Here is a 15257-nt window from a genome sequence, read left to right as displayed (position 1 = left end):
TTGTTGAGAGGTGACATCCGGACACACACACTTTTCACCTTCCAGTTGGTGAGTGTGTTGTGACACTAAAAGATGTGGCTTTGATTCTCGGTCTTCCAACCAACGGTATGCCAGTGACATGAGTGACTTTGAGTAGCCATGAAGTCTTAGAAGCTGAGTGTTTGCACCATTTTGGAGCTGTGCCGAGTAAGTCAGACTGTAGAGCAAGCTTTATAAAGTTGGTATGGCTTCGGAATTTAAAGGAGTGTATTCAGTGCATTGATGAAGACAGTATTCAGAGGTACGTGAAGTGCCACATTATGTTGTTATTTGGTACGATATTATTTGGAGACAAGTCTGGGATAGGTGTGCACTGAAAGTTTCTGCCTTTGCTTCGTGATTTTGGCAGTATCGAACAGTATAGTTGGGGTTCGGCATGCCTAGCACACCTGTACAGGTCGTTATGCAGGGCTTCTCATTTTGACTACAAAAAAATTGATGGTCCGCTGTTGCTAGGTTGGGCTTGGCTCCGTCTACCACATCTTGCACCGGTTCCTAGGGAGCCCCACAGTTTTTCACTTGCAAACAGGTAACATTATTGACTTACATCGTACATTCATAGTTAGCATTGAATTGTGTTAATGAGATAAATTATATTAGGTGGCGTAACTAGGACTGTGGAGGTGGACGCTATAGATATCTTAGTCTTGCTCACTTTAGGAAGGCATTTGATGATCTTCAGGAAAGCCACGTTTGTTTTGAATAAAGGAGTATATGTACGAAATTATAGTCTAAATGTTGGATGTTTAGTAATTATTTATTTCTTTTGTTGTGTGCAGTTTGTGTGGCAGGCCTATGCCATTGATCGCATTGAGCCAAACACAATTCCTCCAGAAATCTACATGGACTCAGTTGTGTGGAGCACTATGGTGCCATTAGTATCATTTGAATGCATTGAGTGGCATGCAACCGATCAGATTATGCGACAATTTGGTTTCATTCAGGTAGTCCCTCATCAGGAACGGAGTATGGATCCGGCACACGGGGAGGTCCTTACTAGTCCTAAGAATCTTGACTGGGCCACAGCCCCAACTCATTCATTTTGGGTGATGCAGTGGACAAATAGGTATAATCACATTCTTACTGAGAATCCAGTGCCTCCACAGCATCCTTTAGAGATTTACATGCATTGGTACCGTAAAAAATATGGCAACCACCTGAACTTGTCGGATCTTGTGGTGCAAGAGAATGATGAGGGTAATCCAGTTAGAGAGGATGACCCCCAAGAGTAGGAGAATGACACCCAAGAGCAGGAGAATGATGAGCCACAGTCACCACCACCCCAACCTCAACCTCCAGAAGAACAACCACAGTCCTCGAATTCATATGTACCTCAGACATTGTTTACTCCGTCTATGCCTTTACATCAGTAGTACTGGGGTTCTCCACAGTTTGACACATGAGAGGGGGCTTCATTTAGCCAATTACTTGGGTTCATGACTGCAGATTCTAGCCGGTCACATACTAGCCATCAGCCTGATATTATGGCGGGTAGGTATTCCTTGGATGCAAGGTTTCCATGCCGCACCCCCTCAGTAACTTCTGGAGGGGTAGTATCTGGAGACTCTAGTAGGAGTGAAGGTGGTCGATGAATTCTTATATGCCTGATGCAAAATATGTGGAAGGCTTTAGGAGGCCACCAAGCTCCCTTACTGCGGGCCACAGCTGCATTGATGGATTCGTGTCGGTTAGAGATCAATCCCACACCATCTCGAGTAACCACATGTTGTCGCAGGTTACTAAGAAAGAAGTGTCATGCATCAGAAGTCTCTCCCTCCACAATAGCAAATGCAATTGGGACAATATTGTTGTTACCATCCTGTGAAACTGCAACCAACAGACAACTCTTATACTTTTCGTACAAGTGGGTCCCATCTACCTGGACAATGGGTTTACAATGTCTGAATGCTCTAATAGATGGATAGTAACTCCAGAAGACTCGAGACAACACCCGGATATCAATAACCAAGTCATCACCTTGATATGCAGGCATAGTCTCAAAATAGACGAATGCTGATGGATCCTTATGACACATTGCCTCAAACCATATGGGCAAAGTTTCGTACGATGCTTCCCAACATCCAAATTTTTTTTCCACTGCCTTTTGCTTAGCCAACCATGCTTTTCGATAGCTGATGGTGTAATTGAACTTTGACTGCACTTCCGCAATAACTGATTTCACCTTTATCGAGGGGTCAGCCTCAACCAACGGCTTTATCGCTTCTGCAATAGTGTTCGAATCCAGCTTCGAATGATCCTGTGATATGGTTGCTCTATTACAAGTGTGACTACCATTATACCTCCTTATAACCCAACAGTACTTTTTGCTGATCATGCTAACCCTGATAAGCCAATCACAACCTGATCCATACTGCATACACTTGGCGTAAAAGGTTAGCGGCTCCGACTCATACACTCTATAGTCTACACCTCTTCGAATAGTATAATCTTTCATCGCCATAATAACAGCTTCCTTGGAACTGAATTCCATTCCAACAGGAAATTCACCATCTGCGACAATAGAAATTTCTGCCACAAAAACAGTCGTACCTTAAAAATTTTATAAACAAATATTTCATAACTGAAATTAAAAGTCAAATCTATATATAACTTGTAACTCAATCATACCAAAAATTTCATACTAACATAAATAAATCTTCATATGTCAAATCGATATCTACCATGTTAATATATGGTTTAATATTAACATAAAGAATCGTTACTCACTACAGTTATACTAACATAAATAAATTTTACATCAAGTAATTATCTCAATTTTACATTACGTACCTGCATTCATATATTCAGGAAACTCCGGAGCATGCATGGCTTCCAAATCCAACGCTCGCATGAAAGATGGTTCCTCAAACGGATGGTCGTTCGCCAACGCATTTGCCACGTCCGTCACACTTGCCTCCCAAGTGCCGTCACCTTGAACTTTATCTCCCTCTTGACCAACAACTTCGTAATTGCTTTCAAACTCTTCTTCACTATCACTATTGTAATCTTCTCGTTCGATATTTCGGTCGGCCTCAGATTGCTCAAACTCAATATACAACTCAATGAACGGCATCTGAGCGCGACTTTCCATATACACTGAAAACATCTCTTGCATGCTCGCTTCATCAGTTATATATCTGGTTTGAAATTGAACGAATCTGCCAAATACCGGTATAAGATACCTGTATAAAATGCATGATATTTTTCTTGCTTCCGCAGGATCTATCTTCTCACAAATCACACCTTTTAGTTCCTCGAATGAGATTATGAACGGAATAACAATATCTAATGGATTTTCACAGACAAATTTCACTCCTTCAGATGTTTGTAACAAAATCTGACCAAAATAATATACTTTTAAGAGGCTCTATCATCCATATTTCTCACTCACATTACTAAAAATTTTCCACTCTTAATTTTTTAATACTCAACTGAAACAATGGAAATACACCTAAAGACTAAAGAAAGAACTAGAACAGCTCCAGGAAGAAGAAGAACAACTCGAAAGAAAAGAAGAGATTTGGAAACTCGGATGGCACACAGATATATATATACACTTATAAACAAAAGGAATCGTACTACCTAATTTGTATTTGGACCGTTGAAATATTCATATTATACTAAATTCGGACGGTCCGATTTGCATTTTGCATGATAAAAAAAATTAAAATCCACTAAAATCGGACGGTCCGATTTTAATATCCAAAATTCGAAATTTTTTCTCCATACAAATCGGACCATCCGATTTATAACACTAAAAATTCATATCAAAAAAATCGGACGATCCAATTTGTCTATTCTAAGATTAAAATAAATACCTGTATTGCACCTTAGTGTCCATAACGAAGCATAACACACACAGGTTTTCAATATAAAAAAAAAAAAAGAGCCCTTAGGTTACTCCTAATGTTAGTTATTTTTTTTCTTCTGCCTCCTAAGTCCTTCCAGGTCTCTACTGCAGCGGAACAGCTTTTGTCTGTGCGTATACGTGTCCACTAAATGATGCCGCCAGCGCAGTTTATCAACTGCTGAAAAATAAGGGCTTCAGCACGGTAGCAACGGCCAAATCGAAAATCCGTTTAGTGAACAAAAAAAGAAACGAAAAATAAACTCTATAAACGACGCCGTTGTTTGCTCCCCCTCCGTAAGACCTTTACATGCTTTACTCTTTACCTTTCTCTCTTGCTTGCAATTGTTTTCTTGCTCACTACGATGGCCTCTAACTCGGACTCAGTCTCTGATACACAGCGAACTCTGTAAGTTCTCTCTACTCCATCAATCTTCATTCCTTTTTCTTCAAATTTCAATGCTCCAATTCGATTTTTCGTTTCAATGTATCTGTCCCCGTTCGCTTTCGCGTACAAAATGGATGGATTATTGTTGACCCTGAAATTTTGATTTCACTTGTTAGGTATCCCTATGTAACTGGAACCTCTGTGGTTGCTCTCAAATACAAAAATGGGATTCTTATGGCTGCTGACATGGGAGGTAAGATTCTGTCAAATATTTAAATTGATTTTTTTGTGGGAGGGGGTTATCGTTAGAAATCGGGGTGAGTGTATTTGAATTTGGTTTCAGTTAACTATTATATGTTTTCCAGCTGAAAAATTTTATGATAATATTATGGTCAAGTAAAAGTTTCTTCTTTTCGTTTCTCTAGAAAAAAAAAATAAATAAAAAAATGTGCTTGTTGAAATAAAGATGTGCATTTTGTTGTTGGCTATTGAACTTTTGTCTGGTAGTTAGTGACTTAGTGGTGATTATTTGGTGCTACGTATTCTTAGATATTGTGGTTATATGTATGTTGTTTATCTTTATACCCAGCACCCAAAGAATGCCGTATCAGTGGCATCTGAATCTGATTTCCACGGGCATTCACAGTGCTTTTGAAAAGGTTTTTTGCTGGGAACAATGATATGTGATGATATTTTTTACATGTTCTGGTTTGGCAGTTGTGATCTGTTCTATGTTGCGAATGTGTTGTTTTATGTTAGTATTGGCCTCAGTCTGCATCTCATTTCAATTATCAGTACATTAATAGGTTCATATGGCTCTACCTTACGGTACAAAAGTATTGATCGTTTGAAGCCTATTGGGAAACATTCTCTTCTTGGTGCTAGTGGGGAAATAAGTGACTTTCAGGAGATTCTACGCTACCTTGATGAGCTTATGTAAGCACTTTGTATTTATGTATTTATATCATTACTTAAATAAGCGCATATTTTGTTGCATAAATGTGCATTTGCTATTTGAAAATGAAGCAGAAAAGGATCTGTTTAGGTAAAATAATCTTAGATGCTTTTCTTTGATGTTTATGGTGTTTATATTCTATATTATGTTTCAAACATCGAGTTAAAGAGTATATCTGCATTTTCTCCTCTTTTCTATGTTACATGTTTTAATTTTCCCATGTAACAGTTGATTTTGACCTTTTACCCCTGCAGCCTTTATGACAACATGTGGGATGACGGAAACTCCCTGGGACCTAAGGAAGTGCATAACTATTTAACTCGTGTGATGTATAATAGACGTAACAAGTTCAACCCATTGTGGAATGCACTTGTACTGGGTGGTGTGAAAAATGGGCAGAAGTACCTTGGCATGGTACGATGGTTTATCTTTATTTTTATCACTGTGAGTTACCCGCATGCTTATTCCTTTTTGTGAATCATATCCAGGTCAACATGATTGGCATTAATTTTGAAGACAATCATGTAGCCACAGGGCTTGGGAATCATCTTGCAAGGCCAATTCTACGTGATGAATGGCATGAAAATTTAACCTTTGAAGAGGGAGTCAAGCTATTGGAGAAGTGTATGCGTGTGCTCTTATATCGTGATAGGTCTGCTGTCAACAAGATTCAGGTGTGTGCTTTTTCCTCTTCTTGCCTCTGGCAAAAAATTATGAAAATATGCCATACATCTTCCCGACCAAGGACTAGGTGCTGCTGCACCCATTTCCTAGAATACGTTCCTATTGGTTTTGCCTTCACTATTTCAAATTCATCATTTTAATACAGTGCCCGATTCTATTTGTTTTGGACTATGAATGGATTCTTTCTGTGAATAGTAAAGCAGGCATCATAATATAGATAGGGAGTTATGTGTGGAATTTGAAAGTAGGTGTTTGGAATGGAATGATCATTTTCTGCAGCTCACTATGCCTAGTATTTCATAATCCATATTCCCTTTTTCGGTTATGTTAGAGATATAACTATTAATGTGCCTCTTCCTATCACTTTAAGCTTTCACATGATAATCACTCTCTAAACATGGTATTAGAGCCTCCATGACCAAAAGGTCTAGAGTTTGATCCTTGTTATATCCAAAATGAAGAAATTCAGCATAAAGACAAACTACAAAGAAGAAATAAGAAAGCCTATGCATAATCACATTTCAAGCCCAAAAGAGGCTGTTGCGTAAGGGAGCATGTTTGAGATGTAACCATTTATATGGCTCTTATCACTTAAAGCTTTCACATGATAGTCACTCTCTAAACAAGTATGCACTGTGATCACATGGTTAATCTATTGACAAGTATAGGGTTCTGGTCTAGTGCTTGTTATGAAAGTTTGGTTAGTAGCTTTAAGCTGTTATCAATAACAACCATGATCTCTAGGCCTCTTATCTACATGCACCTTGTCTTCCTAGGTTTGGATACTTGTAGTCTAATCTCCACTCATCCCAAAGAAGTTAGTAGGTTTCTAGATGTTAACGTAACAATATAAGTATGTGAACTTACTTGGAAATCAGGAGTAATGACCAAGGTTTCTTTGCATGCATAAAATAATTTATGTGCGCTCTGCTCAAATTAGCTTGGCATACAGAGATTCACAATCTAAGAAATGAAAGTTTAACTTGGAACCTTATTGTGACAGGAAAAATGACTATCTGATATAAAATATTGGGTTGTGTTTGAGTTTCCTTCATCTTGAGCAACTAAATCAAGATTTTAAATTAACTGGTCAGGAGTTATTATAGGTTTACTAGCTCATTAGTCATTACCCAATTAAGAAACCACGTAAGTGGATCAAAAGTTTTTTTTTTTTCCTTTTTTTTGTTTGGTAATTGCCTGATCTTCTGGAAGAGAACGACACCTAACATATTGTTGTTCATAAGTTATCATAGCATTGAGTGGTAATGTTTAAAAGTTGAATAAGTTGAATATAACAACTTGTTTGTGATCAAAATGTGAAAATTTCATTTTCTTTTACATCAGAGTGCTTCTTATTTTTATGTTTTCAAGTCTTTATTAGAGAAACTACTATATACAAATTTTTATTTACTCCCAAGTTAGGAATGTTAGATGATTTTCCATCAGGGATGTGAACTGTGGTTCTTACAATGCCTAATCTGAACTGAATAACTTCTTTTTTCATTGATTTTTGGATTTATTTTGTATATAAATTCTTTTTTCAATTACAAAAGGTTTATTTATTGTGTGATGATACTTATCACATATGTAATGTCAAATTTGCAGATATCCAAAATTACTGAAGAAGGTGCTACCCTCTTCCCACCATTCTCATTGAAGACTTACTGGGAATTCTCTGCCTTCAAGAATCCAACTGTCGGTGCTGAAGGTTCATGGTAGCTTGAAATGTGAAATGAGCAAATTAATATCAGTTGGACATGAAATGGTTTCCTGGGAGATCTCTTCATTATGTTAAAATGGATAAGAAACGGATCAGCCTTTGAAAATTGATATGCTCATAGCTAGCTTTAGTTTCAAATGGTTGTTTGAGTTGACCTCAATTTCACAGTAGAATTTCTCAGTTATCGGAATTCTTTCGTTATAGTATCAGCCCATTGCATGTCTTTGAAATGAATTAACATGGATTATCTTAAGATCTGGGGACCAATTTTCTTTCTGCATATTTTCAGCTCCTACCGTTTTTGGTTCTTGCTAGTTCAATGGCAACAGTATCTCCTTTCAATCTGGTTGGAATAATTAGGACAGAATTTGAAAAAAAAAAAAAGAAAATGATTTGTGGATCAAAGTGTGCTTCTTGGTTGGACAACCAAATAAAATTGTGTTTGAATGTTTAAAAATGGAAAACTCTATGAATGTTAAAAAATGAGAAACTGTATGAAATACTTTGGAAACATACACTTACAGAAATCGTCTTTTAATCTTGAGATTTAATTTTACGAAATGGTCTTTATACACATACTGAATAGAGGGGTAGCGTGTTATTGAACCACACTTTTTTTTGGTAATAGGTTCTTGAGCCACGCTTGTCTGTTACTGAAAGTGCTATCTATTTTAGATGTTACAAAATCCCCAATCTTTCATTTTCGAAAAAAAAAAACACTAAAAAACCGAATAAGAAAAAAGAAATTATTTTATTTTTTACACAAATACCCATGTCATTTCCCTCTAGCATTTGGCGGTGACCACATCCATTTCCGTGGCTAGTTAGTTTCGAGTTAGAAACAACCATGTTAGGCTAAAGTCTAGCTTTTCACTCTTCTATGATAGAATCAACACAAGACATTTCAAATTCTTGTCCTTTCCTTTGCGTGATGAAATCACTAATGTTGTTGGTGACTGTTGACGAGCAACAATTTGTGAGTAACTAAGAACCTTGCTTGGATTTGGCAATAATTAATAGTTACTCTTCACACAAAGTGAAGGAAAACATTTTGAAACGAAACGATGATAGATACCATCGTGGAGTGAAAAGCTAGACTTCGGACTAATGGAGTTGTTTGTTTACATAAAACCCAAGCTAGCATTACAAGAGGGAGCAAAGTAGTGGCCTACAATGGAGATTGTGCAAGCGTTGAGAGAGCCATAGATGACAATGGAGATTGTGCAAGAAAGAACCGACAACTGTCCTATCCATCCTTGTTGCTAATGCTGCAAGGAGCTCGCCAGAAAATTTTCAATGACTAAAGATGCATTTGACATCATGTTTTACATCAGTTATCCATTAACATCGTTAACTTCGCAACTGGCACAGAGGAGGAACTAGCTCAATTCACATTTTAAAATTGAATGACTAACTAACCATTTTAAAAACTGATAGATCAATTTATTGAAATGAAAATTGAAAAACCAAGTTTATTGTTAACTCTCTATTTTAATGAAACTAAGTATATAATGTAATATCTTATACAATGAAATATCAAACTCTATCAAATGTTATCATATCCTGTTGAATTTGATAAATAGTACTTCTCCTATAACTTTTACTCAATATGTGGTTGAGTTTGTAAACAATTCAAGCATGCTGTCAAAGATAAAAAAGATATTTGATCTTTGAGCAAAAACAACAAAATATATTTGAACCAGCTAAACAAATATAACAACTAAACCAGAAAATAACAGTAAATAAATCACTCCGAATATACGCCTAAGTTACACTGTCTTCAAGTCAAAAAAGAGCTACAATTAATACATGCCATGCAACGGACAGCATATAGTAATAGATCATTGAACTACCAAGCACCAAAACTGGAGTAAATATTTAAGAATTTGTAAAGAGTTCAAGTAAAATAGAACTAGAGTAAATAAAAATTTCAGGGGAACCACCACCATCGGCACATACCATAATATCCATCCCTCGAGAAGCATATAAGAAACGGGTGTATTTTACCTCTTTCTCTTCTTATTTCCTTTGCCTTCGCCCTTGTTGAATCCCTTAACATCATAAGTCGTGTCAGCGGTGTTCTGCTTCTTCATTCCCTTCCTGCCTCCAAAACCGAATTTGGAATTCCTAAATTCCCTTTTCTTTTGTGTCTTTCCTTTTCCAAAGGCTTGCTTCCCCTTCCCTCCTGACCGATCACCCGGAGACACTCCTGGCCTTTTGCCCTTTGACCTCTCAAATGACTTCCCATCCTCAAAGTCAAAACCCAAATCCGCATCATTGCTATTGTCAGCAAACCCACTCTGTTGCCTTTGTTTCCTCCATTTCTTAACAGATTCAATGTCCTGCTTTTTCTGCTTGGCCCGTTCTTTCATCTTCTGGGCTTGAATCTCTTTCGCCAACCTCTTGGCCTCCCTAGCCTTTCTTCTCTCTTCGGCCTCTTCCATCTTCCGCTTCTCTGCCAGTACACGTCCTTTCACCTTTTGCATGTGGTTATCAGTCTTCACCATTTCAGCGTAATAATCTGGAGGCCTCAGAAAAGGGAGACCCATTGACTGGAGTTTCTGATATGCCTGCTTTGTTCCCTCAAATGCCTGGTTGTAAAATGCAAGCTCACGTGTTAAGTCATCATTGACATCTACTTCTTGCTCTTGATCAATATCAATGGAGAGTGTGTGAATCCATCCCACGTTCTCTGGCCAACTGATATCTCCAAGTTTATCCAACAGAGCATCTCTATTATAAACTGCAGTTTTCGACGGTTCAGTTAATTTCACATCTTCGTCAGATTCTGATTCTGATGCAGACATTTCCTCATTAAGATCTTCAGCTACACCACCAATGGTGGTATCATCATTTACCAAATGCTCCTCCATTCAACCTATAGAAAAAAATGGGGAAAACTTCATTTTAGAGCAAAATATTGCAGTCTAGCATTTATAACAATCAATTTCGTTCTTGCACTTTGGCTAAACAGAACTTCATTGAAAATAGGAGACTGTGCAAGGTATAAACACCCAGCACCCAGAAAGAGGGAAGCATGTATTGCATCAAAAGCAGAACATAACTTGAGATACACATGCCACGCAAACCAGTTAAATGCTAACAGACATAACTTAGGGAAACACGGAGGACAAGAATCCTACATATTCTGCTTAACAAATTAATGATTTAGGACAACTATAACTATAATAACACATACAATATCAGAGCGGCATAGGGTAATTCAAACTACTCTTCTTTTCATATCACCAAAAACATAAAATAAGAAACAAAACAATACTATGCTTCAAAAAAAATAAACTAAGGTACTTGAAATTTTCAAATTACTGGAACATAGAACCTAAAAACTGTATACCCTTTTGCCTTAAACAACAATCACATTCAAGGGGATACTGTAAGTCACCAAAAAGGACATAAAAAACAGAATCAACACAACTTCGTTCTAAATGGGAAGTAAAATCAGAAACTCAGTGCATTGTGCAAGTGACAAGCAATAACATTTTTCTTCCTTTTTGGATTTTACATTATAAGAAGCTCAAACTTTGCCCATTATGGGTAAGGAGGCACCAAAACAGAGTATCCAACAGTACATTAAATAACATAACGACCTCGGAGCAACACGAAGGCACAAAAGAAGCTACAAATATTGGTCCACCCTGATAACAATAATAATAAAATTACATAATGAGAAAACAAAACCGGAGAAACCAAATCACAGCTTCATCTCCTTCAATTTCAGTTCAAATTAAAAATATTTGGCAGCCTCCTAAGTTCTAACAAATATGAATTTTAAACTCAACAGTAGATATTCAGAATCCTAATTAACAATTAACAATATATAAACAAATATTAACAATGAACAAATATATAATATATCTACCTGAACTGCGAACTTCAAACCGCGAAAGGAGAGAGAGAGAGAGAGAGAGAGAGAGAGAGAGAGAGAGGAGGAGGAGGAGGAGGAGGGGAGGGATTAAGGTTTAGGGTGAAGATGAGCAGCAGCAGAAAGCTTGAGGAGGCAGTAGGTTTCGAGCTTAGGGTTTAAGAGAACGGAAGAAAAGGGTTTGGGAACAAAAGGCTTGCGACAGGCTGACGGCTGTAGTATCACAATTTTTGATAGTCTTTCATACATAATTGTTGTTCGAACTGAATGGGTGATCATCAAACAACTTTTTTTTTTTTTTTTACAAAAGAAAATATAAGAGACTCGAACTCGCAATTTTTTAATTGAATATGAAGAAACTATGTCATCTGAACTACTATTACTCATTGGCTTACTAATTTATTGATTTACTTATTCAATTCATAAATTATTAGATGAATCAATAAAACGGATTTTATATATATAAAAATACGGAAAAGCTCTGCATACAAGCCATTAGGGCTTGTATGCTTTACAAGTTTATTAAACAATAAATTTAAAATACGCGCTTCTCCACCTTCGTTGATTACACGCGCTATATAATATGCCGCGTATATCTAACTTCCAAATTTAAAATATTTGTTTCCTTCTTCGTTTTCGTTATTTTGAGATTTGGTTGTTCTTCTTCTCGCGCATCTTCCCTCATTCTTCTCCATCGATCTTTTCCTCTTCTTTTCTCACTGGTATGTTCTTCGTTTATGTTCTCTTTTTCTCTCTCTGCAACTCGAGCTTCGTTTTCTCTTTTGATTTGTTGTTTTCTGAAATCAAAGTTCGAACTCGTTTTGAAGATGATGGATCCTTCAAGCTCAGATTCTGTGCTGAATCCAGGCGATGTGGATTATGAATTTGAATCTAACGAAGTTCCTGAGGTTTGATTTACAGTAATTTGTATAGTATTGTGTAGTTTAAAAATTGCTGAACATTGTTTAATTACCTGGAATTTATAGCAGACGCTCGGGTGTAGATCAATTCTTCTTTGGGTATATTTTAGCTATAAGTGTGGGTGTATATACACTTTACTGGTTTTTTGTTATTTTTAATTGAGTTGTTGTTGTTCAGGTGTATTATATCAGACATGATTGGGTGTGTTTTTAGTTTTTGACATGGTGTATTCTGCAGCCTGTGTATTGACAGTTTATGGCTTTAAAGGTCATTCTGTAGTTGAATTGTTTCGGTTCGGGTGTATCATATTAGACATGATTGGGTGTATTTTTATCATATCTATGGGTGTATTCACAGTTCTGACCAGGTGTATTCTGCAGCCTCTCTCTGTTGTTGATGACGAGCTTGTTCCGAAGGTCGGAATGACCTTTACGACCCTTGAAGATGCCGGAAAATTTTACAGGAACTACGCTAAGGCTGCAGGTTTCTCTACAAGAGTTCGGTGCACAAATAGGAAGGGAAACGAGATTAAGAATCAACTGATTACATGTAGCAGAGAGGGAAAATGGAAATCTAAAATATCTCCAACCGAGAAGACCAATCCGACAGCCGGTTTAAACTGTCCTGCAAGAATTTATATACACACATTGAAGGATGTCGGTGCTTGGATCATTTCAAAGGTTGTGCTGGATCATTCACACCCTGCTGTCCAAGCAAAGCAGAGATGCTCAAACAGCACAGGGAACTAAGCATGTCCATTCGTCGTACGATAGAGAATAACGACGAGGCCGGTATCAGACCAAGCAAAACCTACCAATCATTTGTTGCGGCTGTCGGGGGTCACCGCGAGTTAAACTTTATCGAAAAGGACGTGAGGAATTACATTACCAGGGAAGTGCGGAATGTTTCCGAACAAGAAGATGCAAAGGAATTCGGGAAATATTTGTTACGAATGAAAGAGAAGAATCCGAATTTCTTTTTTGAGCTCGAACTCGAGGAGGATCAATCGATTAAGCTGGCTTTTTGGGCCGACGCAAGAAGCAGAGCCGCGTTTGAGTATTTCGGAGACGTCATTTCATTCGATACCACCTACAATACAAACAGGTAACAAAATGTCCCTGTTTATGATGCTAAATTAATTTATTTTTACGAATCCGCAGCAGAGGTGTATATTGGCTGTGTCATTGGGTGTATTCGAAGCATTTGTTGGGGTGTACCTAATGATTTTGCATTCTGGACCATGGTAATTCGTTTCAGGTATAATTTGGTTTGTGGTTCTTTTGTCGGGGTGAATCACCACGGTCAGTCAACACTTCTCGGATGCTCTTTGATGAAGAACGAAGAAATTGAATCATTCAAATGGTTATTTCAATGCTGGCTTCGTTGCATGGGAGGAAACGCTCCGAAAGGGTTTCTCACCGATCAGTGCGCATCAATGAAAAGGGCTTTAGAGTCCTGTATGCCAACAACAGTTCACCGCTGGTGTATTTGGCACATCATGAAGAAGATTCCAAGCAAATTAAACGGGTACAAGGGACATGCCGATATCGAACAACAAATGAGCCATGTTGTTTGGAACTCTCACAGCAAAGACTCTTTCGATAGGAATTGGAACGATTTTCTGGTGAATTTTGGTCTTGCGGACAACAAGTGGCTTTCAGGTAATGTGTTTTTAAAATCTGCAGCAGAGGTGTAAATTGTAGGATCACTCGGGTGTATTTTACTGTGTGTGTTTGGGTGTATTATGCAGATCTGTACGAAGACCGTCACATATGGGTTCCTATCTATCTGGACCACCACTTCTGGGCAGGGATGAGAAGCACACAAAGGAGCGAGAGCATGCATTCATTTTTTAACAAGTACATCACCCGGAACAGCTCGCTCATTCAGTTCGTCAAACAGTACGATAATTGCCTCGGAAGCAGGGAGCAAGCAGAGAGAGAATCAGATGCTGCAGATTTTCATACGGTCATACCGTGTGCAACCAAATCCTCCATCGATGCTCAGTTTCAAGATGCGTACACCCACGCAAAGTTTAGGGAAGTCCAAGCCCAATTCAGAGGAAAGGCAAATTGCATCACCAGATTAAAGAATTCCGCTCTAGGCTATTCAGTATACGAAGTCGGAGAACAAGTTTCCAGCTCAATATTCGACAAGTTCACGGTTACCTACGACTCAGTTGCAGCCGAGGTAAAATGCCAATGCTTATTATTCGAGTCGAGAGGGATACTGTGCCGTCACGCACTAAGCGTTTTAAGCTTCGAACAAGTAAGCCAAGTGTCCCCTAGATACATACTGGAACGATGGAGCAAGAAGGTAAAGAGGCGACACACACACATCAAGAGCAGCCACGACGAGCCACTAATGGAGCCAAGAAGCAAGAGGTTCGACCAATTGGTTTTTCGTTCGCAAAATATTTGCGAATTTGCCTCCGAATCGGAGGAGCTGACTGCAATTCTGCACCGTGCGTACGATAACATCATGGCCGAGATGGAAGCGATAAAAGGCAAAAGGAAGGGGACATCTTCTTTATCCCACGAAGACGCCAACTTGGAATCCGTTAACGAGCTTCAAAGCCCGCCAAGGATTCGAACAAGAGGACGTCCAAAAAACAGGCTAGGTTCAAAGCTGGAGAAACAGATTGCAAATGCCACAAAGAAGAAGAAGACGAAAGTTTTAAGCGAGGTAAATGTAATGTTCTTTAAATTTGTGGCGATTGAGTTTATTTTTCTAGTTAATAGTTTAGCTAATGCGTGAGTGTTATATTCAGATAAACCTGTTTGATGCTGCATCAGCGGCGCATTCAAGTTGCAGCCAATA

General features: G+C 38.1%; 3 protein-coding genes across 3 annotated transcripts; 1 reads left to right on the top strand and 2 right to left on the bottom strand.

Annotated features, from left to right (window-relative positions):
* Positions 1-1792: 1792 nt before the first annotated feature.
* Positions 1793-3154, bottom strand: LOC130949527 (uncharacterized). The gene is made up of 2 exons (XM_057878217.1): positions 2830-3154; positions 1793-2589 (listed from the first exon to the last, which is right to left on the bottom strand). Exons 1-2 carry the CDS (start codon positions 3152-3154, stop codon positions 1793-1795), a joined length of 1122 nt encoding a protein of 373 aa, XP_057734200.1.
* An 826-nt stretch (positions 3155-3980) lies between these two features.
* LOC130947682 (proteasome subunit beta type-4-like) lies at positions 3981-7913 on the top strand. Its single transcript, XM_057876384.1, has 6 exons — positions 3981-4295; positions 4451-4527; positions 5081-5210; positions 5484-5643; positions 5718-5903; positions 7519-7913. Exons 1-6 carry the CDS (start codon positions 4252-4254, stop codon positions 7630-7632), a joined length of 711 nt encoding a protein of 236 aa, XP_057732367.1. The 5' UTR covers positions 3981-4251; the 3' UTR covers positions 7633-7913.
* Positions 7914-9277: 1364 nt separating this feature from the next.
* LOC130947699 (probable rRNA-processing protein EBP2 homolog) lies at positions 9278-11753 on the bottom strand. Its single transcript, XM_057876400.1, has 2 exons — positions 11514-11753; positions 9278-10511 (listed from the first exon to the last, which is right to left on the bottom strand). The coding sequence occupies exon 2, from the start codon at positions 10504-10506 to the stop codon at positions 9637-9639; it is 870 nt and encodes a 289-aa protein (XP_057732383.1). The 5' UTR covers positions 10507-10511; positions 11514-11753; the 3' UTR covers positions 9278-9636.
* Between the last annotated feature and the right edge of the window lie 3504 nt (positions 11754-15257).

The sequence above is a fragment of the Arachis stenosperma genome, chromosome 9 (assembly GCF_014773155.1).
Source record: "Arachis stenosperma cultivar V10309 chromosome 9, arast.V10309.gnm1.PFL2, whole genome shotgun sequence".
Taxonomy (NCBI): domain Eukaryota; kingdom Viridiplantae; phylum Streptophyta; class Magnoliopsida; order Fabales; family Fabaceae; genus Arachis; species Arachis stenosperma.
The sequence above is the reverse complement of the archived record's forward strand: the minus strand, read 5'-3'. Positions and strand labels throughout refer to the sequence as shown.